Source organism: Rhinolophus sinicus, chromosome 4 (genome assembly GCF_057876585.1).
Source record: "Rhinolophus sinicus isolate RSI-liver-muscle chromosome 4, RSI-T2T, whole genome shotgun sequence".
Classification (NCBI taxonomy): Eukaryota; Metazoa; Chordata; class Mammalia; order Chiroptera; family Rhinolophidae; genus Rhinolophus; species Rhinolophus sinicus.
Genome location: NC_142504.1, coordinates 17215790 through 17243067, shown reverse-complemented (window position 1 = coordinate 17243067; position 27278 = coordinate 17215790). Strand labels below are relative to the sequence as shown.

At 36.2% G+C, this 27278-nt stretch overlaps 1 protein-coding gene and 1 long non-coding RNA gene across 3 annotated transcripts; both read right to left on the bottom strand.

Annotated features, from left to right (window-relative positions):
• Positions 1 to 6630: 6630 nt before the first annotated feature.
• TRA2A (transformer 2 alpha homolog) lies at positions 6631 to 26897 on the bottom strand. Of its 2 annotated transcripts, none has more exons than XM_019727684.3 (8): positions 26696 to 26897; positions 16664 to 16797; positions 14169 to 14334; positions 12092 to 12280; positions 9693 to 9808; positions 8104 to 8235; positions 7710 to 7777; positions 6631 to 7552 (listed from the first exon to the last, which is right to left on the bottom strand). In XM_019727684.3, exons 1-8 carry the CDS (start codon positions 26729 to 26731, stop codon positions 7542 to 7544), a joined length of 852 nt encoding a protein of 283 aa, XP_019583243.1. In that variant the 5' UTR covers positions 26732 to 26897; the 3' UTR covers positions 6631 to 7541. The 2 variants fall into 2 exon arrangements, with proteins under 2 accessions (XP_019583243.1, XP_088653824.1); XM_088797698.1 differs by having other exon boundaries at positions 7410 to 7552; positions 8110 to 8235; positions 26696 to 26867.
• On the bottom strand, positions 17294 to 26445 carry LOC148758332 (uncharacterized). Its single transcript, XR_016021054.1, has 2 exons — positions 26317 to 26445; positions 17294 to 17390 (listed from the first exon to the last, which is right to left on the bottom strand). It is a non-coding gene; the product is annotated as an uncharacterized LOC148758332 (long non-coding RNA).
• Positions 26898 to 27278: the final 381 nt, after the last annotated feature.

Below are 27278 nucleotides of genomic sequence, written 5' to 3'. Positions count from 1 at the left end.
CACAATGCCCATAACACCAGGGTTGCCGGTTCGATCCCCACAGGGGCCAGTGTGAGCTGTGCCCTCCACAACTAGATTGAAACAACTACTTGGAGATGAGGGTCCTGGAAAAACACACTTAAAATAAATAAAAAGTTTTAAAAAATCAGGTTCACTTAAATGATGTCACACACAAGTTTGGCCTTATACCTACTTTTTACCTGGCTGCTTCCTAATTTGAAAATGAGTGGGCTGGATTAAGTGAGCTTTAAAACCCTTTGCAGCTCTAAAATTTTACTGATTCTCCTTAAACAGGAAAACTGCCATCCAAGGGTGACTTTTCTGTACAGGTTGTTTTTTGCCATTTAGTATTTCAGTATTATGTGGAGAAACTTATATCACAGCTAACAGAGATATATATCATAATTAGGTTGATTCTAAAAAAAAAAATTAGGTTGATTCTACTGGGAAGAAATGCAGAATATGCTACAGGATCATAAATTTCCATTTAGAGAGCTGTAATTGTAACAGAATTAACTTTTTGAAATAAATAAGGGTGAGAGGAAGGGTGAGTGGGCTTTTGTCCCCAGGCACCTATCTTTCGAAATTCTAGCATCACTTTTTTAAAAATTCACCATTTTGACCATGTTAAAATGTCCAAGTGATCGGCACGCAGTGCATCCACCATGTTGTGTCACCATCCGCACTGTCGTGGTCCAGAACATTTCCACCACCCCAAGAGGAAACCCTTACCCTCACTTTAAAGGAGAGGGAGTAAACGTATTTCATGGACTCTTGGACAACATTTACTCTCTGATTCTACTACTTGTAAAATTAAACGAATTCTTGTCAAAGTTTGAGTACTTCCTTTCACTTGTATGTAGGCTGAGACCATTAAGATTCAAGAAATTAAACTCATGACTTCAGCATAGCATGTTAAGTAATGAGATACAGTTCTAAGGTCAATGTATTCTTGTCTATTAGGTTATGGTTTTATCTCACGTGCGATCTTTAAATGTTTTTGTTTTTTTCAGCTGTTTTGTTTATGTGGTATACAACATGCTACTACAGCAGCATTTTTCTCACACTATGAGACTGTAATTTGTTTTCCAAAGGATTGATTTGCTGAAAAAATATTCTAAACCTACTTGCATTGTATTTAGCTAAGTGAATATCCATGGGCTAGTGAGCCCAGGAATAGTAATTCATACCACATATACTGTAGAAATGTTCTTTGAGGAATTGGGCCACTCATCTCCCCTTCATTATTTTTATCTTTATTTTATTATTTATTTTATTTTTGCCAAAACCCAGGATTATTCTTACTTTTAAAGATAAGATTTTTTTCCAGTTTTTAGCCACAGTGGTCTCACCTTTTTCAAACTATACATTGCACACATTTTAATTTTTATTTAAGTAAATTTATACTTACCAAAAGTTTCAAAGAACAGTATGATAAATCCGCAAACTTTTTTTTTTGGCTTAGCTCTGTATATGTATATACACTGGGTTTTGTTTGTTTGAACTATTTGAAGAAGGCTGCACTCACCACACTTCACCCTTTTCAGCCTTCATCTTCTAAGAATAAGGACATTCTCCCATAGAATCATAATGCCATTTTTACAGCTAAGAAAATGAACATTCATTCAATAATATTATCTAATATATAGTCTAAATTCAATTTCCCCAATTAACCCAAATACCACTTTTTTTATTAGTTTCAGGTGTACAAAATAATATGCTAGTTAGACATTTATCATTCCAAATACCTTTTGCTGATGTTTTCTTTTGTTAGATCCCGGATGCAATCAAGATTTAAGCATAGCCTATGGAAGGTGTATCTTTTTGGTGTCTTTTAATCTAGCCCACTCCACCCTCACCTCAGCCCTTCAGGCTGGTTGTTAAACAGAATTTCTCACATTCTGAATTTTTCTAATTATTTCCTCCAAATTAGATTCAGGCAAGAATACTCATAAGCAAAGTTGTAAACCTTATGTTGTATTACAGTATAGGTTCCTGGAGGCACACGTTGGGTTGTTCCACTATCAGTGACGCTAAATTTGATTACTTTGTTAATGTGACTGCCAGATCTTTCCATTGTAAAGGAATGGTCCTTTCTTTTATAATAAATAAGTAATCTGTGGCATGATACTTTGAGTCTGAGCAAATACCCCTCCCTCTAACACCCATTCCACTGATATTAGAATCCACTGATAATTTTTGTCTGAATCTGTTATATTGAGGGCTACAGAATGATTATTTTCTAATTCTATTATTATTTGTATATTTATTAACAGACATTCACCTGTAAAAAACTTTATTCTCTCTCTCTCTCTCTCTCTCTCTCTCTCTCTCTCTCTCTCTCTCTCTCTGTTTTCACCTTCATTTTTAAGAGTTTGTAGAGGGAATGTCTATTATCACATACGAGTACATATGGAGATTCACCCTTTGTAATGTTCACAAATTTATCATATTTCTTCTGACTTTATGGTGTTTGTCATAGTTTTTATTTCTATGCTGTTGAATTCATCAATCTTTTATTGCACCTGAATTTTGAGTCAGAAAGGATTTTCTCACACCCAGATTATAAAGAAATTCACTTATGCTTTCTTCTCACACTTATAATTCTAAATCTAAGTGTCCAATTTAGATTTGGAGTGCTATAAGTATCAACATAAGTTTAACTCAAATTTGAGCCCATTTCTATGAAGATTCATGTTAAAATTTAGTATACTTTTGGTCATCTGTTGGAGTGCTCTGGTTAATTGAATTTTCTTATCAATTGACTTTTAGTCAGAACACATTTATTTCAACTCTTGAAGTAAGTTTTAAAATATGTTAGCCTTCTTTTACTCCAATAAACAACTTTTAACAATCTTCCCATACCTTAAAATTAAGTCCAATTGTATTTTACTGTGGAAATTGTAGGACTTTTACTAAATCTCTGAAGACTAAAGGCCATAGAATAAAAAGTTTCACTAAATAAAATTTTGGTTAGCACTTTGTTTTCTCATGACACATCTGTCACCTAAAAGTAGAGTAACCCTTAGTTCACCAAGGACTTAATTAACTTTTAGTTAAAATCAAATTAAACATTCTTTTTCACACCAATTCCATCTGGAAAGTCAATTCACATAATTAACTCCCTAATATGATAAGTACGAAAGAAATACTAATAACTGATGATACGAAAAGGTTTCTACTCTAATGGTTGAAGTAGATTAAAAAATAATGTAAACCCCAACTGTATACATTTAATAAAAAATTGTGTTGCACACTTAAAAATGGTGAATTTAATTTTATGTAAATGTACCTCAATAAAGCAGATTTTTAAAAGAGCTAAAGGTCTGATTAATAAATTGTGTGAATCCCTATGACTGAAAACAATGAAACCATTTATAAATCATTTTGGGAGTTATTTGGTTTTTCCCATGCTTAGACTCAAATTATGTATTTTTTTGTGAAATGCCACAAAAGTGATATTGTCCTTAGTGCATCATATCAAGAAGCACGTGATGTCCATTAGTCCCATTTCCGGTGATATTAACTTTGATCACTTGGTTAAGGGGTGTCTGCCAGGTTTCTCCAGTGTAAAATTAGATATATTCCCTTTGTAATTAGCAAGTATCTTGCATGGAGAGATTTTCAGCCAGTGTTTCCTTTTTTTTTTTTTTAATACCTAACTTTTTTTAAAAAAAGATTTTATTGAGGTAGGGGAACAGGATTCCATTGGGGAACAGTGTGTACTTCCAGGACCTCCAAGTCAAGTTGTTGTCCTTTCAATCTTAGCTGTGGAGGGTGCAGTTCAGCTCCAGGTCCAGCCTCCTGCTGCTAGTTGCAGGGGATGCAGCCCCATCATCCCCTGCAGGAGTCTAACCAGCAACCTTGTTGTTGAGAGGACTCTAACCACTGATCCATCCGGGAGCTCAGCAGCAGCTCAGCTCAAGGTGCCGTGTTCAATCTTAGTTGCAGGGGACAGAGCCCACCATCCCTTGTGGGACTCGAGGAATTGAACCGGCAACCTTGTGGTTGAGAGCCCACTGGCCCATGTGGGAATCGAACCAGCAACCTTGGGCATTTGGAGCACGGAGCTCCAACCGCCTGAGCCACTGTGCCGGCCCCAAGCAATAGTTTTTTAAAACCTATGAACACCATGCAGGGCTTCCCCGTTGGGTAGCCTTTTTGGGGTCAATGATAAGTATAGGGCAGAATTAGTCAATCACTGTTAAGTATAGAGGCTATCATAGTTTGTATGCATTTTTTTGTTCTATCACGTAGTCTCTTTTCCCATAGTTCCATTAGTTTTTTATTTCACCATAGTTTTTGAAAACTGTTACCTTAATTTCATTTTGAAGTAACTTTGTGGTGTAAATGATTCAAAGTATAGCATATTTTCCTTTAGTAAAATCTTAACACCTTTTGCTTCAAGAAAAGACCTCCTTTTCATATACTGTTGGTGGGAACATAAATTGACCTGTTAGTCTATTTGAATTTGCTTTCTTGGAAGGTAACTTAGACCTTTCTTGTTTTCTATATTCATTACTCCCCATCAATGGTTTATCTCTCATCTTACCTTTTAATGTGTATTTCATATAATTAAAAAATGCACTGATTTTGACCAACCCACTTAATTTAAAATTAGGTGGGACAAAGTAAATCCATACACCAGAAGCATTAAGTTTGGCATCAGGGATGAACACATTTTGAACAAATAAACCTTTATTTTACATTACAAATACTTTAATTGCCATAATGAAGCAATATATACAGAGGATGCAAAAAAATGTATACACATTTTAAGATATGGAAAAAATTATTGAAATTGTAATACTCAATGTATATAGATGACAAAAGATGAAAAGTTGTTTGATCTCTGCAATTACAAGAGGTGCTCCAAGTGGTTACCATCAGCGTCCAGATACTTGATTACGGTGTACAACGCTGCTTGAGCAACTGTGACCAGTGTCCACTTGTATACATTTGTTTGGCACCCCTCCCCCCTACTTGTGCTTCACAGTTCTCAAGGTGGTATGAAATTCAAATGTTCTAAGCCACATCCTAAAAAAACAAACAGCCAGGAAAAGCAATGGATTCTTGCTGAATCCTTGGGCCATGTCTATGACAGGAGCTTTTATCCTCAGAGCTACGCATAATGTCCATGTATTTGTATGTAAAATTGTTCTATTGTTTTTCTATAAGTTCCTTTCTCCAGACTACTTCACAGGGTAAATAACCAGGATTAGAAAGCTGGCGCATATTCTTACAGATCTTATTCTACACATAAAATAATTTAAAAATCAAGTATTTGTATACAAATTGTTTTATATGTGCACTTTTCCCCGGAAGACAGATTGCAGTTTTTTCCAGATTTTTAAGGGCTCCATGACCCAAAAAAGATAGGAACCAGTCTGAAAGTTTCTCACCTTCAATGAGCTGAAATTATTTAGATTTTTACTTTAGTACTATAGGTATCAGAAGAGGCCCAGAAAGATCCACTTTTATTTCTATGATGTATACCATGCAATCTAACACATCTAGTCTTTAAACCTAATATATGTCTACATATATATGTAACCTTACACCTGTGCACCCATTTCTGACAGTTCCCCTTTATAAAAGAACTTGCCTCTTGTTAAAACCACTCCTCCCAACCCCTCTCCCCAGCAAGGCTCAGCCCTTGGTGATCATCGCTGTGCTCTTTTCTCCAATATTCCAGGTATTCTACTGCCTTAAGGTCATTACATGAGCTGTTCCCTATACCTAACGTGCTCTGGCCAGATAGCTACAAGGCTCCCTTCCTTACCTTCAGATTTTACTCAAATTTCACCTTCTCTGCGAAGTCTTCAAAGACTGCCCTAAACTTGTGACCCTCCTTCCCTGCTTTTTCTCCATTAACACATACGTAATACATCTACATGTTCGTTTACTGTCTCTTCATATGGCTACTAGTTCGCTTCCAGATTGTGACTGTTTTCTCACTTTTTGTTGATATACTGCTTAAATCTTTAAAGTATTCCCATAGTCAACAGATTAATGTTCTCTTTAAGGCAGTGAATATGTCTTTTAATAACCTGCATAAACCAAAACCCTGTAGGGACTAACAAGAGATTGCTTTGTTCTTTGGATATCATCTTTATTGGCAAAAAAAATTTTTTTTAAAGACAAACATTTTGAAAAGTAGCTTTTTAATAAAGATGTCTGAGGCACTTCAATACCACAGATCCTATCAATCTATTACACAGATCATAATAATCTAATTTTACTCCCACTGCTTTGAGGGAAAAAAACAAAGGAGCTCATGGTCCTATAGCTTTTTATAAAACATCCTCCACATCTTTGCTAAAAAACTCTCTCCTTACATTACATTACAGTCATTTAAGTGTGTTTCCTACTAAAATGTGGGCTTCTTGAAGACAGTAACCATATTATTTATCGTTCCTTCAGCATGATTCTTGATATTGAATACTCAGTATTTACAACTTGGTCAACAAAAAAGGGGAGAGAGAGTACAACAAAGGTTTTTAAAAACTGAATAAGAAACAAGGATTATACATTTAGGTTTAAGCAAAAATGTCAGGAAAAAGGAAGGACTGGTTCCCAAATCAATCCAATTTTATTTTCCCACTGTAACACAATAAAGAGACAATTCCATTTTCGAAGAAATTAACTTTTATTTGAAAGGAGACTACTTTTCCCCACACATATCCTCTAAGGACTCTATATTATACAATAGCCTGCTTAACCATTGTCCTAACACCAAAATTTCTAACAGCAAAGTATACAATTGCTCTAAGTAATAAATAATAAAGGTTGTCCTTCACTGATTAAGGGCGTACTTCAACTTCAATAAACTCAATACAAAAAACACACTTTTAAGTTTGTAATTTTAACAGATGTATTTTAAATACAACATGTTTTATAGGCGTCCACAAGCTTCCCATTTTTAAAAAGTGACATAATTTTTAGGGTTCAAAAACTCCATTCTTCAAAAGAAATAACCAAGTGTTTTCTTTTATAGCTTCAAACTTTCTGCATTCAACTATTTGACTGCTCCATGCCACCCCTGACAAATGTGACATGACTGAACTACTTTATGTGTTACTATCTTCCCCAAAAGAAAGTTAAAAAAGGAGTTCACTGTAAATGCAGACTTCTAATACAGTGTCTAATACAGTATCTAACACAAAAGAAGCTTTAAAAAGATTTCTTTCCTCATTTAATTAGCCAGTTTATTTTCTAAAAAGAAGAAAAAAAAAAAACCTCCCAAAACTGAAAAAACAAAAAACAAACCCCGAACAACACACCATTTACAAAGCATAACACTGGGAGCTCCTTTTTTAACTCAAGATGTTAAACTACTCAAAATGACAGTTACATCTTTAAGAGAATAATAAAAGGGGTGGAAAACAGCACTCCAACTGACAAAGTGTAGATGCTAAATAAACCAGAGTTTTTTAAGGGTTCTTTTTAAGATGTAGGAAGGATTAGAGAAAGCCAGAATTAAACAACAAAAGAGAAAGAGGAAAAGATAAACATGTCCTCGACTGCAACCATTCTGTTTATCAATAGCGTCCTGAAAAAGAAAAAAAAAAAAGGCAAAATGAATTATAGTTAGACTTGCCTGTCCTTTTCCCAACTATCAACAGTCACCACACACCCCAATTTTCTACAATCAACCATTAAAGTTAGAGATAAAGTTCTTAATGCTACAAAAGCACAAGAGCACATACGTGGGCTATAGGAACGAGATCTTGATCGTGATCTGTATCGACTATAGTAAGGAGATGGTGATCTTCTTCTGTAGGAAACAAAAGATTACTTAGCATACACATAATCCACTGAAGTAGATGAAAATACAAATTTCCCATCATGCAAATAACGGACCCAAGATAACTTTTAAGTTCTTCGTCTGCAAATGATAAACAATAAGTATATGCCCCAACAATTGGCAGATACAGATAATTAACCCAGTCACAGCCTTTCAGATAATTTTTTCCTACTTTCTCAAGAAAGCATCATATAAAATCTTTTAAATATTTTTATTAATACATATCAAACATCAATTAAAAGTGCCAAATACTACTATCACCTAATTCAGAACAGAAATCCCAAGTTAAACATTACCTGTACCGGTAATCATAGTCTTCATATCTGTCGTAACCACGCTCATACCCTCTCTCATAGTAAGAGTCTCGACGCCGGCCGCCGCCACCACCTCCACCGCCCCCGCCGCCGCCTCCGCCTCCACCGCCACTACTGCAGGAAAATGTAAAAATGTCACATCAGTGTGAAAGATTATTCTGCAATGTCATTTAATACAAAATGGTACTTTAAAAAAATAAAGTAAAATAGAGGAAGGAGGCAAGATAAGGGAGAAAGGAAACGCTGTCATGCCAATTACTTCCACGTCTTAGCTGGCTAACGCCCATGGTATTCTGCTACGGCTTCCTATTCTTTACAGAAATAACCAGGAATGATTTCAACTCTCCAAACTATAAACTGCTCTTATTAATGCACTACCCAAATCAATAGGACTTTACAACAAGGTAATATGACTGTGCTGGAAAACAGTACTAAAATGCTAAGATGTGTGCCCTTATGACTAATTCAAAGCAATTTAAAAACATCAAGAATTAAAAAGTAACCAACCCTAAACAGCAAGAAATGAACTACTTTACACTAAGGTCCAGCACTAAGGTCCAGCACTAAAACAATTTCAAGCTCTAGTGTTTAAAGCTTTGGCAGTGAATTTAAACTGAGCCCTCTTTCCCTACTGTGTTCTCAACTCATCATAGGGACACTTGTTCACTTTAGTTTGCCAAATCCTACACTGTCCCCAGTAAGCTTTTAGATGAAACTCTATATTACTGCTTTCATTCTTAAGACATAAATACTGTCTTTGGTTGTATTAAAACAAACAAACAGAAAAAACCACACACACCATAAAAGCCTCCGTTTATGTTCTACACAATGTGAAAGCTGGTTTTTAAAAAACAAACAAACAAAAAAACCACGCTATCAGTAAAACCCCTCCCTATTCACAGAGGTTTCCAACGTCACATGACACTAGAAAGAGAATACTTTCTTAAGAGCATACAATATTTTTCTAGTATCTAATTGTTCTATTTTTATAGTACCATAGAAGGGCCAGAAATGCACTTCATTATTTTTATTTACTCCTTGCTCGAATATGTATGTCCACACACACATATTCACATGAGCATATGTACATATATGTGCAGTTGACCCTTGAACAACATGGGATTGAACTGAGCGGGTCTACTTACACATTGACTTTTTTCCCAGTAAAATACCTGTACTGTTTTTGATCTATGGTTGGAAGTGTGAGGACGCAGAGGGCTGACTGCATGCACTGATCCATGCCACGTTACATAAGGCACTTGAGTATCTTTGGATTTTGGTATCCACAGGGTGGACCCAACCCCTGGTGGACACTAAGGGACAACTGAGGTTTTGGGGAATCAAAAGTTATACATGGCTTTGACTGTGTGGAAGTCAGTGCCCCTAACCTCCGAGTTTGTTCAAAGGTCAACTGTATATATAAAACCTAAAGAAACTATATACAAATTAAATAACTTTCAATTTTAATTATAGGAAAAATCATTTTATCTTTTGACGCATCAAAATTTTTTTAGCCATTTCTGATGGATTTCTGGCTATAATAATCTAGCTTAGGAAACTTGAAATCTTACTGAGTTGGTCGGCCCATGTAGATGCCTGGTGTAGGTGTGTGCGCTCTCTTGGTGATAGAATAATCCACACGAATTCTTCTACCGTCCAGCTCCATTCCATTTGCCCTTTCCATAGCCTTTAAAGGAGAATAGGCATAGAATGTCATGCATAATTCACCAAGGAGAAACTACCAAAATTGTAACAAATTTAACACATTTTCCTTTCAAAAATTTAAAACTTAAAATTGGGATAGTGGGCCAGCCCCGTGGCTCAGGGGCTTGGAGCTCCGTGCTCCTAACGCCGAAGGCTGCCAGTTTGATTCCCACATGGGCCAGTGGGCTCTCAACCACAAGGTTGCCAGTTCAACTCCTCGAGTCCCGCAAGGGATGGTGGGCAGTGCCCCCTGCAACTAAGATTGAACACGGCACCTTGAGCTGAGCTCCCGGATGGCTCAGTCGGTTGGAATGCATCCCCTCAACCACAAGGTTGCCGGTTCGACTCCCGCAAGGGATGGTGGGCTGCACCCCCGGCGACCAGCAACGGCAATTGGACCTGGAGCTGAGCTGCGCCCTCTACAACTAAGACTGAAAAGGTCAACAACTTGAAGCTGAACGGCACCCTCCACAACTAAGATGGAAAGGACAACAACTTGACTTGGAAAAAAGTCCTGGAAGTACACACTGTTCCCCAATAAAGTCCTGTTCCCCTTCCCCAATAAAATCTTTTAAAAAAAGGGATAGGATTTTACACATTAATCCCTGCTAGATGCATGTCAATAGTATTGACTTTTCTAATGTACATATGGACGCGTAAGTGGGCTGTGATGGAAGACTGGGGGCAGCAGCAACAGCCATGGAAAAAGAAGGAACTACCCAACTCAGGGAAGCCCGCATAACTCTGAGGCTGCGGTAACTAATTTCAGTCTGGGCAAATCAAAGGAGAAACCACAATTCAGCTGACAAGTCTAAACTAGTCAAGACATTCCTTAGGCAACACACTGCCACCTAGTGAGCTCCAAATATAAAGGAACCTTGAAATCTGTCAGTAAGTGCTCCTACAGTCTTTGTATCTGCATTCACTTTCCCCATCAGTTTGCCCTTTGACACTAATACTAATAAATTCAATAATACTTCAACCACTTTAAAAAATCTGCAAGAAGTTCTTTGGAACTAAGTTGCCATTTTCATTTTATTTTACCCAGAAATAAACCTGGGGGAAGAGGTATCAAGAGATAGGACAAACAAGTTTCGTATTAAAAAACTGTGATATGGTTCATTTCCAACATTTACTTCAGATCAGATATCCTGGTATTTCTAAATTTACACCCTGATCCCTTAGTTGAGAACAGGAATAAACAAATCACAAATACAGTAGCCTCCCTTAACTGCAGTTTTAGTTATCCAATCACTGTATGTTAACACTAAAAACAAAACAAAACCATAATACTGACAAATGTCTATTAGAATGTCTGTTATATAAATGTAAAAACATTTATTTACAACCTGAGGCATTATTTTGTTAGAACTAGCCAGGTTTTTCAAGCTCACCACTATTAACATTTTGAGATTGCTAATTTTATGTTGTGGGCGCTATCCTGTGCTCTATAGGATGTTTAGTATTATTCCTGGCCTCTACCCACTAGATGCCAATAGTCTATTATTTTTAAAAGATAGGTAACATTTATTATTGTTTATGTTACAATCAAGCACTCTTGATACATAAAGCAATAATGACCTACATATCCAACTGTCACATGGAAAATGGTACAAAAAATGCCAGTACTTGCCATTTCTTAAGGTTCGACAAAAACCTTAACAATGAGCCTCAAATTCCTTAAAATGGAGTTTTCTAACTCAATTGTGATAAATTTTTAGTATAGAGAAAGCAAGCCTACTGCTTCTTTTACACTCCAATACCTAATACATGAGAACAGCACTATTTTAAATCACCAACATTGATTAGGATCATTCTGTTAGGCAAATTAAGAATGGCACTAAATAAAAATGCAAATATATCAATTCTTCTCATGTATTACTTTCCAATTATAGAACAGGATAAATGAATATTGAGAGAATAGAAAAACAAAGCTCTGTATCTAAACACAGGCAGCTAATCAGACACAAAATTAAACAGATTAAATCTAAATACCATAATTCTAAAAAGTGAATTTAATCATCTGCTTGGAGCACTAATAAGGCTTATCCAAAAGAAAACACACACTTCATTTTTTCCCATTAACTCAGAAAGTGAAACTGGCCATTCCAATTGTAACACTGAAAGGCAGAGTTTGAATCAAGAATGAAAGAGGACATGTTTATGGAACTGCAAGTCTGTTAATCAACCTTTAACAGTAACTCAATACTATAATCATGCACATTAGAAAATTTCCCAATTGACACAATTATAAAAACAAAATTACCTCCTTTGAATCATCTATTCTCTCAAAATAAACAAAAGCAAATCCTCTTGACCGTCCAGTTCGCTGATCATAAACCACGTTGACGCCACTCAATGGTCCATACCGAGAAAATACTTCACGCAGATCTCTCTCTGTTGTGTACAAACTGAGGCCAAACACTCCAAGACAAGTGTTGGGATCTGGATTCGCCTATTGAGTAAAGAGGTCATTTCATTTTAAGCTCCAAATTAAAATAAAAATTAAAACAGAAATACTTTGAACACCTCACCCAATATACAAAGACTATATTGTTTCAAGTGACTTGGAAATAATGTAAGAGGGAAAAAACCAGATGAGCCACGTCCTACAGTTCATAATACACCCAGGCCTTGGCTAGAATATACTTCAGGTTGCAGCCTGAGTAAAAACAATCCTACTCTCTATAGCCCAGCAATTTTCAGAATTCATCCAAGAATTCACCCTTAGTTTAATGCCGAATTTTCAGATTATCAAAATGTTTTACATCCCTTATAGATTTGTACTTAATCTGACTTCATCTGTAATTGCTGATTATACTGCCATTCCCCCTTATTCTTTAGCAGACTCCAGCAGTTAAATGATACAGTATCACATAAGCACAGCATAGAAGTTAAACACAGGAACATTAATCAAGAGCCTGGTTGAAACCTGGGCTCTGCCAGTTAGCGAAAAAGCAAATAAACCTCAATGTTACATATCCAAGATTCGATTTCCCTATCTATACCATGGTAGCTTACCTTACAGAGATGTTAGTATTAAATGTATTAAAGAACTTACAGAGATGTTAGTATTAAATGTATTAAAGAACTTCGCACAGTGCTCAATACTACAAGTGCTAACTATGAGGTGTGATAAAAAAAATATGGTGAATGTTTAAATAAAAAACAACTGATTACAGTAGAAGACACATTATCATTAATCCCCCTCAAAATACTTCCCCTTGCTTCAAAAACTTATCCTGTCGTTCTTGCCACTTTCTGAAGCAGTTCTGGAAGTCCTCTTTCATGAGTGTCTTTAGTTGTGCTGTCATGGCTGCCTCAATGTACTGAATCGATTCACAACGTTTACCTTTCATGGTCATTTTGACTTTGGGGAAGAGCCAGAAGTCGAATGGTGCCAGATATGGTGAATAAGGACACACTGTTGTTTTTATCTGACAGAAATTGCCACACACCAGAAGCAATGTGTGAAACGGAGCCTTTCCATTGTGATCACCAAGTGCCATCCAACAGAAACAGACAGCTCTTCAGTGGGGGGGTGGGGATGGGGGGTTTGGCCAGAAGCTGTGCGTGGAACCTCAGTTACAGTGTGTGACAAGTTTCAACTTATTCAGTGTAGTCAGTCGGGTGTGAGCTATTGTTGACAGAAGGTGTGTTTTAAAGTGTCCCGTAAATCATTCTCCATCATGACAACGCTCCGTGTCACACATCACTTCTAGTACAGCAATTTCAGTCAAATAAAAACATTACGGTGCTTCCCCATCCACCTTGTTCACCGGATCTGGCACCGTGAGACTTCTGGCTCTTCCCCAAAATCAAAATGATTCAGGACATCAAGGCAGCCAAAACAGCGCAACTCAAGACACGAAAGAGGACTTCCAGAACTGCTTCAGAAAGTGTCAAGAACGATGGGGTGTGTTCGAAGCAAGGGGGAGTATTTTGAGGGGAATTAATGGCAATATGTCTTTTACTGTAATAATTTTTTTAAAATTTAAACATTCACCATATTGTTTGATCATATCTTGTATTACTAGTTTTCGGTATTTCCTTGTTGCCCACCCCCCATAAAACTTTGTATCTCAATATTCTCAACTCAGTTTATGCTTTTCATTTTAATTCTTGGAACATACCGTTTCTTCCCAAATTTCGTCTCTTTTAACTACTCAAAAGTCAAGAAAACATACTTAAATGCATGTAAATCATATTCATACACTCAAGGATGTTTCTGAAACACCACCTTTAAACAATGGTCTTGCTCTCATAAAAGCAAGATATTATGCCATGACTAAACACACATGAAAGACAAAATCAGTTTCCATCGACTTTTAAAAACCACATACCCTGCTGCCTGTATGTCTTCTCCGGTTAGACATTGGAGAATGACTCCGGCTCCTTCGACGCCGGTATTCTGGTGTGTATGACCTACTTCGAGACCGTCTCCTATGAGAGTGAGAATGTGATCTGGATCGAGTGTAACGTCTGTGAGAATGCCTCCTTGACCTCGACCTTTGTGAGAAATAAATTTAGGTGAAAATACTGAAACAAAATTGCCAACGCCAACGATCTACACATACATATATCCCTGCTTATTATTCTCAGTTCCTTTCTCCTTTCTGAGGAATCGCTATTCCTCCTCTTATTCTCTTAATCACTACAATATTCTCCTGTTCTCAGTCTATCCCTTGTACATTCAATCTCTTCACCTTATCTTACAAGCACGTTAAGGCTCTACTTTCTTTAAAAAGAAAAAATAACAAAAAAACAAAAACAACTACCCCTAGGCATGAAATTTTGTAATATTCAGCGTGGATGACCCTTGAGGACATTATGCCAAGTGAAACAAGTCACAAGAAAACAAATACTGTATGATTCCACTTATATGAGGTACTTAGTAATCAAAATCATTAAGACAGAAAGTACAATTGTGGTTGCCAGGGGCTGGGAGAAGGGGAGAATGGGAAAGTCATTGTTTAATGGGGATAGTTATGGAGATGGATGGTGGTGATGGTTGCACAACAATGTGAATGTATGTAATACAACTGAACTTTACACTTAAAAATGGGTGACTAAATTTTGTGTGTACTTTACCACAAAAGACAAAATAAATCACCAACTACCATTACCACAATAAAATCCTTTGACTGAATCACTTACCATCTTCTCAATATTGTTCTATATTCCCTTTACTGTTAAGTATCACTTCCTTTCCAATCTTTCTTTAGCCTGCTGCAATCTAGCATCTACTAAATTAATTCATCAACCTAAATGTCCAACTAACCTAACAGTCTTCATTTCTGTTTTTGTCTTCATTTCTTAAAGCTTTCTACAGCATGTCACCCATCTCTCCACTGCCAATCCCCTAGTTCATCTGTCTGATTTCTAGTTGCTCTCAACCAGTCCTCTTTCTTTGCCTATTAATGCAACAACGATTTCTTATTTACTATTCATTATGACTCATCCTTAACTAAACACCCAGACCAGCTATACAAAAGTGTAGTGATAACAGCTATACAAAATAACTTCTATAAGGCATTCAATAAATGTTATAAACGCTAAGGGCCAGAAAGTTTAGAAAGAGAGCACATGGGTGTAGGGAAGAAAAATAATGAGGGACGGCTGTTCAAAACAAAGAAGGCTAATAATAAAGCTGGGAGGCTTAATAGACTTTGCTAGGTAGACAGGCGAAAAGGGTCCTAGGAATAGCAAGAGCAAAGGTTCCTTGGCAAGAAGACATGAAGATGTAATCAGAGGATTGCAAAACAGTACAATCTGCAAGAAATGAGGATACTTATGAAGGAAGTAATGAGAGGGAAGATTGGAGAAGGACTGAGACAACATTGTATAGAAGCTTGAATATCAAGCTGAGAGTACATATTCATTGAAGGTTGCAAACAATTAAAGCGTCTGCGTGGGAATGAAAACAATAAAATGAGAGGCCTATTATCTAAAAGAAATTAATCATTTGGGGGGTAGAACGAGGTATGTATGAAGAAAACTTATATTTGCACAAGAATACCAAACAGGATATTTCCCATTTTCTTTAGACTAATTTACAGACTTAATTTAGAAAAATAAAAACATTAATAAGAAAATTGGTCACTTAAAATATTAATTGTTACTTTTCAAACAGTAATGAAAGGTGAGACATTAATTAAAAACCCTTCAAGAGTGTCTATCTTTTCTCTAATCAGGTAGCAACAAGTATTATGAAAAAATAATTAAGGGAATAAAAAGTGTTCGTGCTATCTAATGTTTTTGGGTGACACATGGGTAGAGAAGTAAATCAAGTGATAAGAGAACAGCTAAGGGAAGACATTCTAGGCTGAAGTCAGCAAATGCACCTTGCACCCCAAATTACATCTGACCAGAATTCTACCCTGAACCTACTAAGGTCAGAGTCTTCAGGTATACGATGTAGCTGGAATGTCAATCTTGAAAAAGCTTCTCATATCATTCTGATAATCAGTACAACATACATCATACATACATCAACTTCCTCTACACTAAATTACACGCCAAGTCTCCAATGGAGAAAATTATCTTTTTGTTGTGCAAATATTATTGAAATAAAACCAAACACTAATCCTTACATGCCAAGTACATTTAAATCAACTGACAAATTTGTTTTAATTGGGCTTAGCAATGACTCTACCTTTAAGTCTCTATCTAGAATATATTATTTCTAAATTCTACAATTTGAGAAACACTACGTGATTGTGCATCTTTGCTGAAATTTCTATACAATCCCGCAGCAAAACTGAGGGATTTAGCAAAAACCATTTTGCCCTGAAAAATCCAAGGAAAGCATTTTAAGTATTACTTTAAAAACACATACCTGGATTTTGATCTTGATCGAGAATGGGATTCAGAATGTTTGGAAACCCTTGATGGACTACGAGATCCTGACCTGCTCTCCGATTTTACACGAGCAGGAGTTCCAGTTGGAGATTTTGACTGAGAGCGAGACTCCTAACAAAGAAGACAGTATTACAAATGGCACTGGTCACGCAGATGCCTAACACCTAACATTTAAAGTACCGTAATTATTTATATTGATTGCTCCTGAAAAACAAATGGTTAGGCAACGCCCTCCAGAAAAAATTTCAGCTCATTAATAACCCAATGTTAATACTGCTAACTGTCCTCAATAATTCCCTACTTGAACCAGAGCACCAATTCTCTATTAACTAAGTAATCATGCAAATTCATCTACAACTTGATCATACAGACACTGGAACATAAACCATACATTTACTTAACCTAGGACCCATTCATTCTTCCAGATTCTTTTAATTCTACTTCACTCTTGCTTTCTACTTCTCTTCATTCTTCATTGAGTTTTTCATTTTTCATACTTCGTGTATTCTTCCCCAATTCAAACAATTCAAAATAGCCTTAAAAAAAATATTCAAGTGCTTCTATCTGACCAATCTTCTGTTCAATTTTTTCCCCCATTCAATTTTAATTTTCTGATCTTTAATACTTTTCATTAGCCTTCTTTTATCTTGATTTATCTTCCACATTCTTGGAAAAAACTCTTCAATTTCTTCACGAACATTAACCTTAATGGAAAAAGAACATTTAGTATATTTAAGCACGTGGGGATTATAAAACTCTGCTGGAGTTCAGAATGTTATCTACCAAATGGAAAAGCCAGCAGGTAAAGTGCAAATAACTAGTTAATTTAAAAAAACAATTTTATAATCTTTAAAATTGTTCAAAAGTCTACTTTCTAAAAATTAAAGAGAATTTACTGAATTTCTCTAAATGTTTTTACCATACTCTTCACCCTCCTCCCCTTTCATGTTTCATCCTAATTCCTAAAATGTGAACAATTTTAATATAGTTAATTCAAGCATAAATCTAACATTAACTGCAATCCCCCCACCTATGCTTTACATTTTCTCTAATTTATAACCTGAAGATTCTTAGTGATCTTAAACTAAGCTTCCACTAAGCCATGCTAAGATATCAAGATATATATAGTTAAAGCAAAGCATCCTAGGCTGAAGTATCTGTACACACCCATCTTAACTCAAACATTATAGGACACATGCTGAGGTTCAAAGAAGTAGAAAAAATTAGTAAAATTATGAACATCTCCCAATTTTGTTTGACCACTATCTTTGCTCACTCTGACGTAACCAGAAAAATATGTTCTGAAGTAAAAATAAGCATATTGAAAAATGGGGAAAGCATGAAATTCTTAAAATTTCCCCTTTGGCTTGTAAATTCCTTATGTATGTATTTTTGCAACTGTGTCATTTAAAAACTCTGTATTATCCATGATGTATCATAACGTACAAGAAGCCGTTACAAAATTAGTAACGCGGGCTTTCTTTTTTGATCCCACCTTTTTGTTCAGTTTTTGCATATTTTATGCAGTTATGAATATTTGTACTCCCCTCAGTGACTACATCCTATACCAGAAAACTGACTGGCTTCTGAAAAAGTTGAATATAAATCAAAACTTTCCAAATCAAGTAATTTAAAACTGATTAAGTCTTCCTTTTTTTTTTTTTTTTTTTTAATTTGACTGATACATGAGGCACCTATGACCAAAGTACAATTGACAATTTGGTTTCTCTGCCCATTTAAGCCTTGATTAGTAGTATAAATAATTATCCCAATTTCACACCAATTTTCATTTACGCCAGAAGACGACCATGCAACACCTTAAAACTTTCCTTTACTTTGCGCTTAATGGCAAAAGACTTATTTATCAAAAACTGTACTAATGCTGCCAAGCCTATTTATTTTTTCAGCAGAAAATAAAACTGAAATATATTGCTACCTTTCTGTTCAATATTAACCTTCCCCATTTAGCCACACACAATAAGTCCTTCACTACATCTCACATACTCTCTAAATTCCTGGACAAGATGCCTGCAGCAGGCACAGTAATACTCAATACTTAAATAAAGAAAGAAAAAAAGAAAGAAAGTAGGGCTAATTTGCTCTTTATATAACAGATACGCTGGTAAAACATTCATTTATGCTACTGTTGAATAGCAGTAGATGGAATAGGATCTATAAGCGTCACCACAACCCTGTTATATATACTCATATCAGAAGGTTTTGTGCTCTATGACATTGTAAACCTTTTATTTGACTAGGATAGAAATCAAAATCTTACATTAAAACCCAACATTTATTCTTAAATGTTTATGTGAAGCTTTTTGTTATGGGATAAAAATTTTATGGTCCAAATACATGTGTATATTTGATTTTCAAGTCTTCCCTCATAAGCATAACTAACAGTTGAAAATTATTCAAGTGATGAAAATTACCACTTCTTAGGAATTAATGTAAACAAGGTAACTCAGTAACTTCTTAAAGTTTGAATCCCAGTTCTGGCATAGCTACATATTGGGGGGAAAAATGCAATTTTCCTTTTAGTTTGTTATGAAAGTATTAAGATATTACAAAATATCTTTTCAAAAGATATCAGCGTATTTTTAAAGGACTGCTTTTCATTTTTCAAGGTGTCACAAATACCTAACCTCCTTTGTTGCCTCTCCTTCAATTTTGATACCAGAGAAAACTAAACCTGCATACATTTCTTCTTGGAATCATTCAAGGTTAAGAAACAGTCCTTTTTATTATTAGTTTCTGATGTACAAAGCAACAGTGACTAGACATTTACACCCCTCACTAAGTGATAACCTCACCAAGTCTACTACTGGTCTGACACCATATAAGCAAGCTATTACAGTACCATTGACTATATTCCCTATGCTGTATTTTACATCCTGTGACTACATATATTTTAAAATTACAGTTGATAGTATTATTTTATATTAGTTTCAGGTGTACAGTGTAGTGGTTAGGCATTTGTGAGAAACAGTCCTCTTAACTCCCCTTTAACTCCCGATTACAAAGCTGTCACTATCGTTTTAACCTTCCAAAACAATTTAGAGACTAGAGATGAATAAACTACAAATATAAACTTTTAATTCTTCAGAATTATTTTTACTATAATACCTAAAAAATGGCCTGTCATAATAACTAGCAGTTAAGTCTTCACATAGAAAAATATTTGCATTAATATTTACCATTTTTAAGCAACTTATTTCTCAAAAGCTGGCACCAAATAAATGTCTTTTTTACTGAACTGTGCATCAGCAACCAGGCTACAATAAGCCCTTTATAGACAAATGCTAGTTTATCCTTTTCTACTTTTGACTTGTAACCAAATCATATCATGAATTTTAATATAAATCTAACTACTATAAACCAAAAGCCAAGCAGAAAGTTCTCACAGTACAACCTGTTTAAATGATGTGTGTTTGTTCTTTTAACTATTCTTTATTATCAAGGTACCTATATCTGGGGTTAGCTGAAGGACACAACCAAAAATAAAAAGGAGGAAGCTAACTATAAATATTAAGAGTATTCAATAAAGTAATCTAAGACCATGTTTCTTTTCTGTGTTAAAATACAGGTGCATTTTACACATTGAAAATAACTATGTCCTATTCCTTTAATCAGGAGAATGTATTATTAAATACATGCACACACTGTCGCAGGACATGAACAACTACGCAGGCAATAACTGCCGTGTCGTTTAATACAGCTAATGTAGGTGGAAAAAATTCCAACAATATACATGTGTAATACTTAAAGCCCATTAAATAAACACATAAATCAATATAAATGCTACACTGTAACCAATTCTAATATTATGGTAAGGCAAGTTCTATGCCAAGTAATACTGCCAAGTTTACACAAACTCAAGTCTATATGAATATAGTATAAACTTTTAAAACAAACTTTCTCAAAGTATATTTTCCTACTACTTTATGAAATTGGAGATCTATTTCCATAGAAATACACTCGTGCATTTAGGTAAACTGTATGTGTGTGTGTGTAGGGGTACTTATATTACTCAAATAGCTTAATATTTATTGTACTAAGAACTTCGCTCTCTAGGACCTGTGGGAAACCTGTGTTGATTCAATTCTTTAATTTCAGTCTACAGACATAACAGTTTTGCCTCCTTTCTCTTGAGTATGATAGACTTTTTCTTTTACAGACTCTTAGGCTTAATACGAGAAATATCCCCAGTCTCTCTTCTTAACCCATAGCTGCTACTAGAACAATTCCTTAAAAAGAAAATACCAATTGCTCACAACAGCTATTTTAAAACAGTAATTTCCCTTCTTTTGAGGTCGTATCTGAATGATGCATTCTAAGTGAGATTACAGTGGTCTTTGTATCTGCAAAGGCTCACTGGTATTCTAACACTGTGTCTATATGCTCTAAAGTTTCGAATAATTTTGGGAACGCTCAACAAAGAATTGGCGCTTATACATATATAATCAAATTTAAATTCATGTCATAACTGTGAAATTACCTGTAAAATTTATATTTTGTACAAGTTTAATTTAAACATGGCTCATAAACCAGCCAGCTTATTTCACGATAAACTGTCATTTCCAAAACTCTAGTGTATAAGCAACAATTTCAAAGGTATAGAAAAGTTTATAAGGACTAAGATGTCCTCTTAGGTGCATTAAAAGCCAACAGACAGCAACTGAAAGCAAACTACTAAGAACCTGTTACTGAACTCTCTAGTTATGTTCTCATCTTCTAACATCATGAAATATTTATGAATCTTGAGTAAGACTACACGGCCTGAGTTCAAAGGAAAAATCATAACTTTTCTTCAGATTGGTCAGGCCTCCTCACTCACACTTTCGGTGAAAATCATAAAACAATAAGAAGTATACACAATAATACATGGTAGTAATTTAAAGGAGGTAGGGGAAACCACATTTCCTTTCATATTCCCCTCAAACTCTTTTACAGTGTTTACTGATTCTTTTCCTCCCACGATCTTTACCATTTTTCTCACCTCTACTCCTGTCCTGCTAAATCTGTTAGGACATATGAACAAATATCATTATTAACTCAGCATGTGAATATATACCTTTTTACAAAGGTCCCAGGGTTAGTTATTTGATGCCTAAGCATCCACTGAGACTACAAACACAAAGTTTTCACACTGTCTGACAAGTTCTAGAAAACTATGCTGATTATTCACGGCCATTTCACACCTATCATATTACACGTGTTATACCAGAAGTAAACAACTTCAGTTCATTTACAAAATTAAGTCCATAAAGTTTATTTGTATTTTTTTAACGACTCATTCCTAAATATTTAAATCCCTTGCTAGTCTTTCACATCCCACGACTATTTTATTCTCTCTTAGGAATGGTACAAACCATAAGCACCATGTATGTCAAATCTGTAAAGTTACAGTTATGTACTATGGGTACAATTCATTGCATTGCTCCTTTTTAAAATCCTACTTTCTAGTTCTATTGAGCAAATTAGCACCCTTCGGTGAAAGAATGTTAAATATAAAAATCTTTGAGCATTAAAATATTTCAAGTTTACAAATTCTTTGCGTGAATAGTGGGAGTTTTTGATTAAAAAAAGCATTAGAACTGGATGATAGTACTTAGTTTTAGGACTAAACTAAACCCAAGAAAATAAGACTGTCTCAAGTTTACTACAACACTTATTATAAGGAAGCCTTACCCTTTTGTAACAGGTCGATGTGATGAGAGGAAATTAAATTGCTGAAGGAGCTGAACTAAGTTTTTTTTTAAAAGCTAAAGTGCTGACATACTTATCTGTAAAACAGGGATTCAATTTTATTTACATTATTTTTTAAAAAAGGAGGGGAGAGGGCAAACCTCTCTAGTACCCTCACACTTAAAATTTTCAGCAGAAAATTTAAAAACCCAGTTTAAGGACTTTTTTTTTTTAAAAAAGGAACAAGTCCCCAAGCTGGATTTTGAATGGCATAGTCATCACCCCTATTATTACAAATCAGGTGTCAGAGAATAAACCTTCCCCTATTTCTGCTGTTCATCAAAGTATTAACACACACAAATTTTAATTCCAAATTGGTACAGACGAATTTGTGTTTGGCTCTTCACTATGTCATCCAGTCAATAATCTCATATATTAAGAAGAGGAGCCCTAAGTAAGTCTAAAAAAAGTAGGAGCAAGCTCTCAAAAGGGAACAATAAGTAGTAATTTTCCTCTTCAACTGTACTACAAAGCATAAGACAATTGTGGAATTATAAGCTGGATCCCTACATGATAAAGAATCATTAACCTCCATTAAAAACACTGGGCCATTGTATTAGAAAAAAATTGGACTCAATGTTTTTTTCTAAAGGACATTAAAATTTTTTGAGATCGAAATCCTAATTTTAGTTGAAGCTGTGAGAAGCGAATAATTCATTCTTTTTGAAGATAATATGCAGAGTCATAGCTCCAGTGCCAACCTGACTCCCAGCTCTAAAAGACATTTTCACTTAAAATATCCCAAGAAACTGCTTTGATGATTCTATTGATTTTAAGGGCACCACTATTCTCCTGGATCCCTTAAAAATGTCTCACTTATTCTTTACATCCCATTGATGTCCTGTTTAGATCAGATTTTTTATAATTCCCTTCCTTAAATATTTCAACCGGGCCTTGCTGCTCCTCCTGTACCAGCCTATTCTTTGCTAAAATTCTTTTCGTTATGCAATTCCCAGAATTAAGAGTCCAGAAATGGCTCCTTACTGCACCATGGATTAAGTCCGAATTCCTAAATCTAGAATTCAAAACCCTGCATATTTAGTCTGACTGTGTATTTAGTCAAATCTATCATCTCTCACTATTCCAGCAACCTACTAATTGTCACACCCATGTGTTCATTTTTCTAATCATGAGATCCAGTGTAAGTTTTACTTATTAGGTAAAGTTTTTCCTTTCCCATAGCTCACAAAACTGCTCAGCTCCATTTTCTGAATTCCTTATTAATTCTATCACACAGTACTTAATTATATACTTACTTTTACCCAGATTTGAGCTGTAAGTCATCTCAAATAAGACTTCAAGTTCTCTTTCACTGAACACCTGGCCTTTTTAATAAAAAGGCAGCAGATGCTCAGCAGATTCACCTCAGGCAGAAGGGAATTTTGGTTGGTTAACTCTAAGGGTTACTTATAACTAAATTCAGTCAATTATATTTTCTTTCCTAAAGTTCTTTTACTCCAGGTTCTTTAAAATGGAAGCGGCATTAATCTATAATAGAAAATTAAGCTCCCGTAACTGGTTTTTAGCAAAATCCATTAATGGCTGAGACACTGAAGTACAGCGCAGTCTTTTTAAAAAAGCCTATCAAAATATACACAGCATAGGTTAAGTATGCAATGAGCAAACGGCTGGGACTTGTAGATCTCCTATTCCTGGCTACATGGTCTGTGGGTCTCAGTTTTTAATTTCTAAAATGGTGAGAGTACTCCAGCCCTTGGAAAAATTATTGTGAGGAGTAAATTAGAAAATATGTCATTTTTTTGTGGGGGGTATAGATTCTAAAATGATACAAAAGTAGGAACTATTACTGTTAGCCCAGTTTCTCTAATGTGTTCTACAGTCTCTAGAAAGTTACCTTCTAATTCTAAATATTTTTTCAGTAAGATGGTGTTACTATGTGCTGTTTATTCTGTAAAGAAAATGAAATCTGAATACTAACCTATCAATTTTTTCTCTATTTTAGTCAAGAGTTTGAAGTATAACAATTACTTAAACACTTCAAAAACATGATGTGAAAATCCTTTCTAAATGATGATTACATTTAGATACAAAGAACACAAAAATTACATTCTGTAAAAACTTTTTAAACTGTGGTTTTGTGGTGAGACAAAAAGATCACTGTACTTTAAAAACCAAAAGCACTAGTGAATTGCTTTAGAATTAAAAAAAAGGTAAAGTACACCCTTAGAAAAGCTTCTGGCATTCTTCTAATTCTTTAACCAATTATGAAAAAAGACAATTACCTCAACCTACAAAAAAAAAGACATAATAGGTGAGTGTGGGCACATTCATTATTCAATCTGAGTTCATTCACACTAAAATACATTTTGGTATCACAGTGTGAAAAAATATTTTCTATGACCACAAACACTATTGGGGAGAGAGGTACAAACCCCTTTTCTATTAAAATAAATTAATACCTACATACATTTTAGCTTACAATTGGGTGGAAGTCATCTATTAGGTGGGTAAAAGGATAATTATCTAGAACTTGCTCCATTCCTCCACTTGATGACTAATTAAAAAAATAAGACCTCAAAGGGAAACAAGGTCTCAAAATAATCCTCTTCACTTCCCCACAAATCAAAACAAACATGAACAAAAATAATTTTTTTACAAGTTAATTGAAGGAAAGACCAATGGACAGCAGAATTCCCATAACTACCTAACATTTTCAAAACAAGCAGCAGCTTACCACCATCAAGTGCTTTTATTACATGATTTAAAAAAGTTTCGTTGGGACAATAATAAATGAGCAGATTCAACCATACTCATTTATATCTATGCTCCAGATTTTATTTTAAAAATCCGATCTTAAAAGCGCTGAAAGTAGCCTTTTTGTTTCTAATCTCTTTAAATCTCTTTTCTCAAAAAGAACAAAAGCCCAAATCCACCTTCTGATTTAACTGTCTAGTTCCAGGTGTTTATATTATGAGCTTTTAAAATAAAAAAAATGCATTCCATCCAGCACACACCTTAAGTGTTTTTTTATGCGTTTCCCCTAGTGACTAGACTACCAACACAACAGCCAGAACAGCTGCCTGGAGACACCGTTTGCTTTTCTGGGTTTCACACTCGCTTCCATTACTAGAGTAACTTCGGAAATATAACTCAAACGTTGATAAACGTCTAGTCCATTTAAGCTTACGATAATGTATCTTTGTGATGTTTATATTCATCCACCCCAAATAATGAAAACCTTTGAGCCCTCTTTGCTGAAGGATGGGTTGAGAAAAGAAATGGGAGAGGGCCTGAAATTTTCAGGTAGCGTTTTGAGTTAGAGAAGAGTATAAACTGACTAGCTATTTTTAAAATACTGAGCCATGAAATGTGTTCAGTTATGTAAGATTAAGACAGAAGATTCCTGTTGCCTTTTTTTTTTTTTAACCGTAAAAAACCTGTAAAGGAGCGGTCAGTTTTTAGATGAAAGGTCACAGGAAGAAAAGCATTAGAAGTTCAGAGATAGAGGGAAAAAGAACCCAAACATCAAGGAATCAGAAAAATAAGGCGTTATAGCATTTCTACATTTTGAAATGAAAGGAAAGTAGAAGGGGCATTATAATAGGGAACAGGGCTCCTCGCGTAGTTTTCCCCTCACAGCTCTCGTCCTAAGAACGCTTAAGGGTCGATGCGGTCGTTGACTAACCACTTCATTAGGCTCGTCCCACCTTCAACCTCAAGGCTTTCGCCTTTATAGACGCAACGCCGCCGGTTCCAACAGAGACGCGGCCGCTCACTGCAACAGAGAGCCAAGGAGACACAGGCCCCAGCTAGTCCCCAGCCAGCTGCTGCCCGCCCGGACGACAGCCCCGCGCACTTTCGATCCCGAGACCCTCTACGATGCTCGGGGTCGCCAGAAACGCCACCGCAGGAAGCACCTACCACTACCCGGTCGGAGGGGAACTCCCTGCCGTCTCCGCCCGCCCCACCGCGACGGGGACCCAAACCTCGGAACAGAGATAAGGAAGGCTCAGGGGTGGGAAGAAGGGAGGGTGCGCTGCAGGGGGAAATCGGACCCAGGAGTCCAGGCATCAGTCAGTCAGTCCCTAAAAAAGGGGGAGGGAGTCATCCGTGGTGTTTGGGGCAGGAGTGGAACCCAGAAGCCATCTTGGGATGTGAGGAAGCAACCGCGATGGCTCCAGAGGCTGCTCCCCAAAGGCCCCCGCAAAATTCCCCGCAACCCAGCCCGACCGTGCTCGTCCCCGTGAAACCCCGAGCATCGGGCCGCCGCCGAAGACGGCTCCCGCGGCTTTGTACTCACTCTGCCCTCGAAGTTGTTCTCCTCTACATCACTCATGTCGGCCAGGCGCTCCCCAGAATTAAATAAGAGACAAGTCTCGGCTTGAAGGCCTATGGCCTAATCAACCCGCTGACTGGACCGTGGGGAGAAGGAAAGGGTCGGCAACAACGGCCGCTACACTCCACTCCCACTCGGTCTCAGGCTCCTGCAAGATGGCGCCGTCGCCGCCAGAAATCTTCTGGCCTCGCTAGTGCGCAGCGTAAGGGGGCGGGGCGTCCCTGTGACGTCAGGAGCCCCGCCTCCCGCGATGCTTTGTTGCGGTCTTGGCCTACCCGGCTGGGAGGCGTGTGCTCCAAACCTCGTGCGTAGTAACCTAATCTCAAGCGTTGGCCTCCAAACTTCAGACTCCTTTCTAATGCATCAGTCCTTTTGAAGATGTTCAGTCACCAGATGAGCTTTTATTGACCTTGACTCCTTTATATATTTTCCAAGTGGATTCTTATGACGGAAAAAAAAAAAGGAAACATATGTGATTAGTAGGCTTTTATTTTTGGATGTTTTCTGCACTCTTTCTTTCCATCAACGTTGGTGCTTTGCAGTGTGT

Excerpts from the sequence above, each read along its gene's own strand:
- TRA2A (XM_019727684.3), bottom strand. The coding sequence starts at position 26,731 with ATGAGTGATGTAGAGGAGAACAACTTCGAGGGCAGA. Across the intron at positions 9,809-12,091 it reads GAATAGATGATTCAAAGGAG|GCTATGGAAAGGGCAAATGG; the intron begins GTAATTTTGTTT and ends TCTCCTTTAAAG. Across the intron at positions 8,236-9,692 it reads TACATGGGCCGACCAACTCA|TAGTGGCGGTGGAGGCGGAG; the intron begins GTAAGATTTCAA and ends ATTTTCCTGCAG.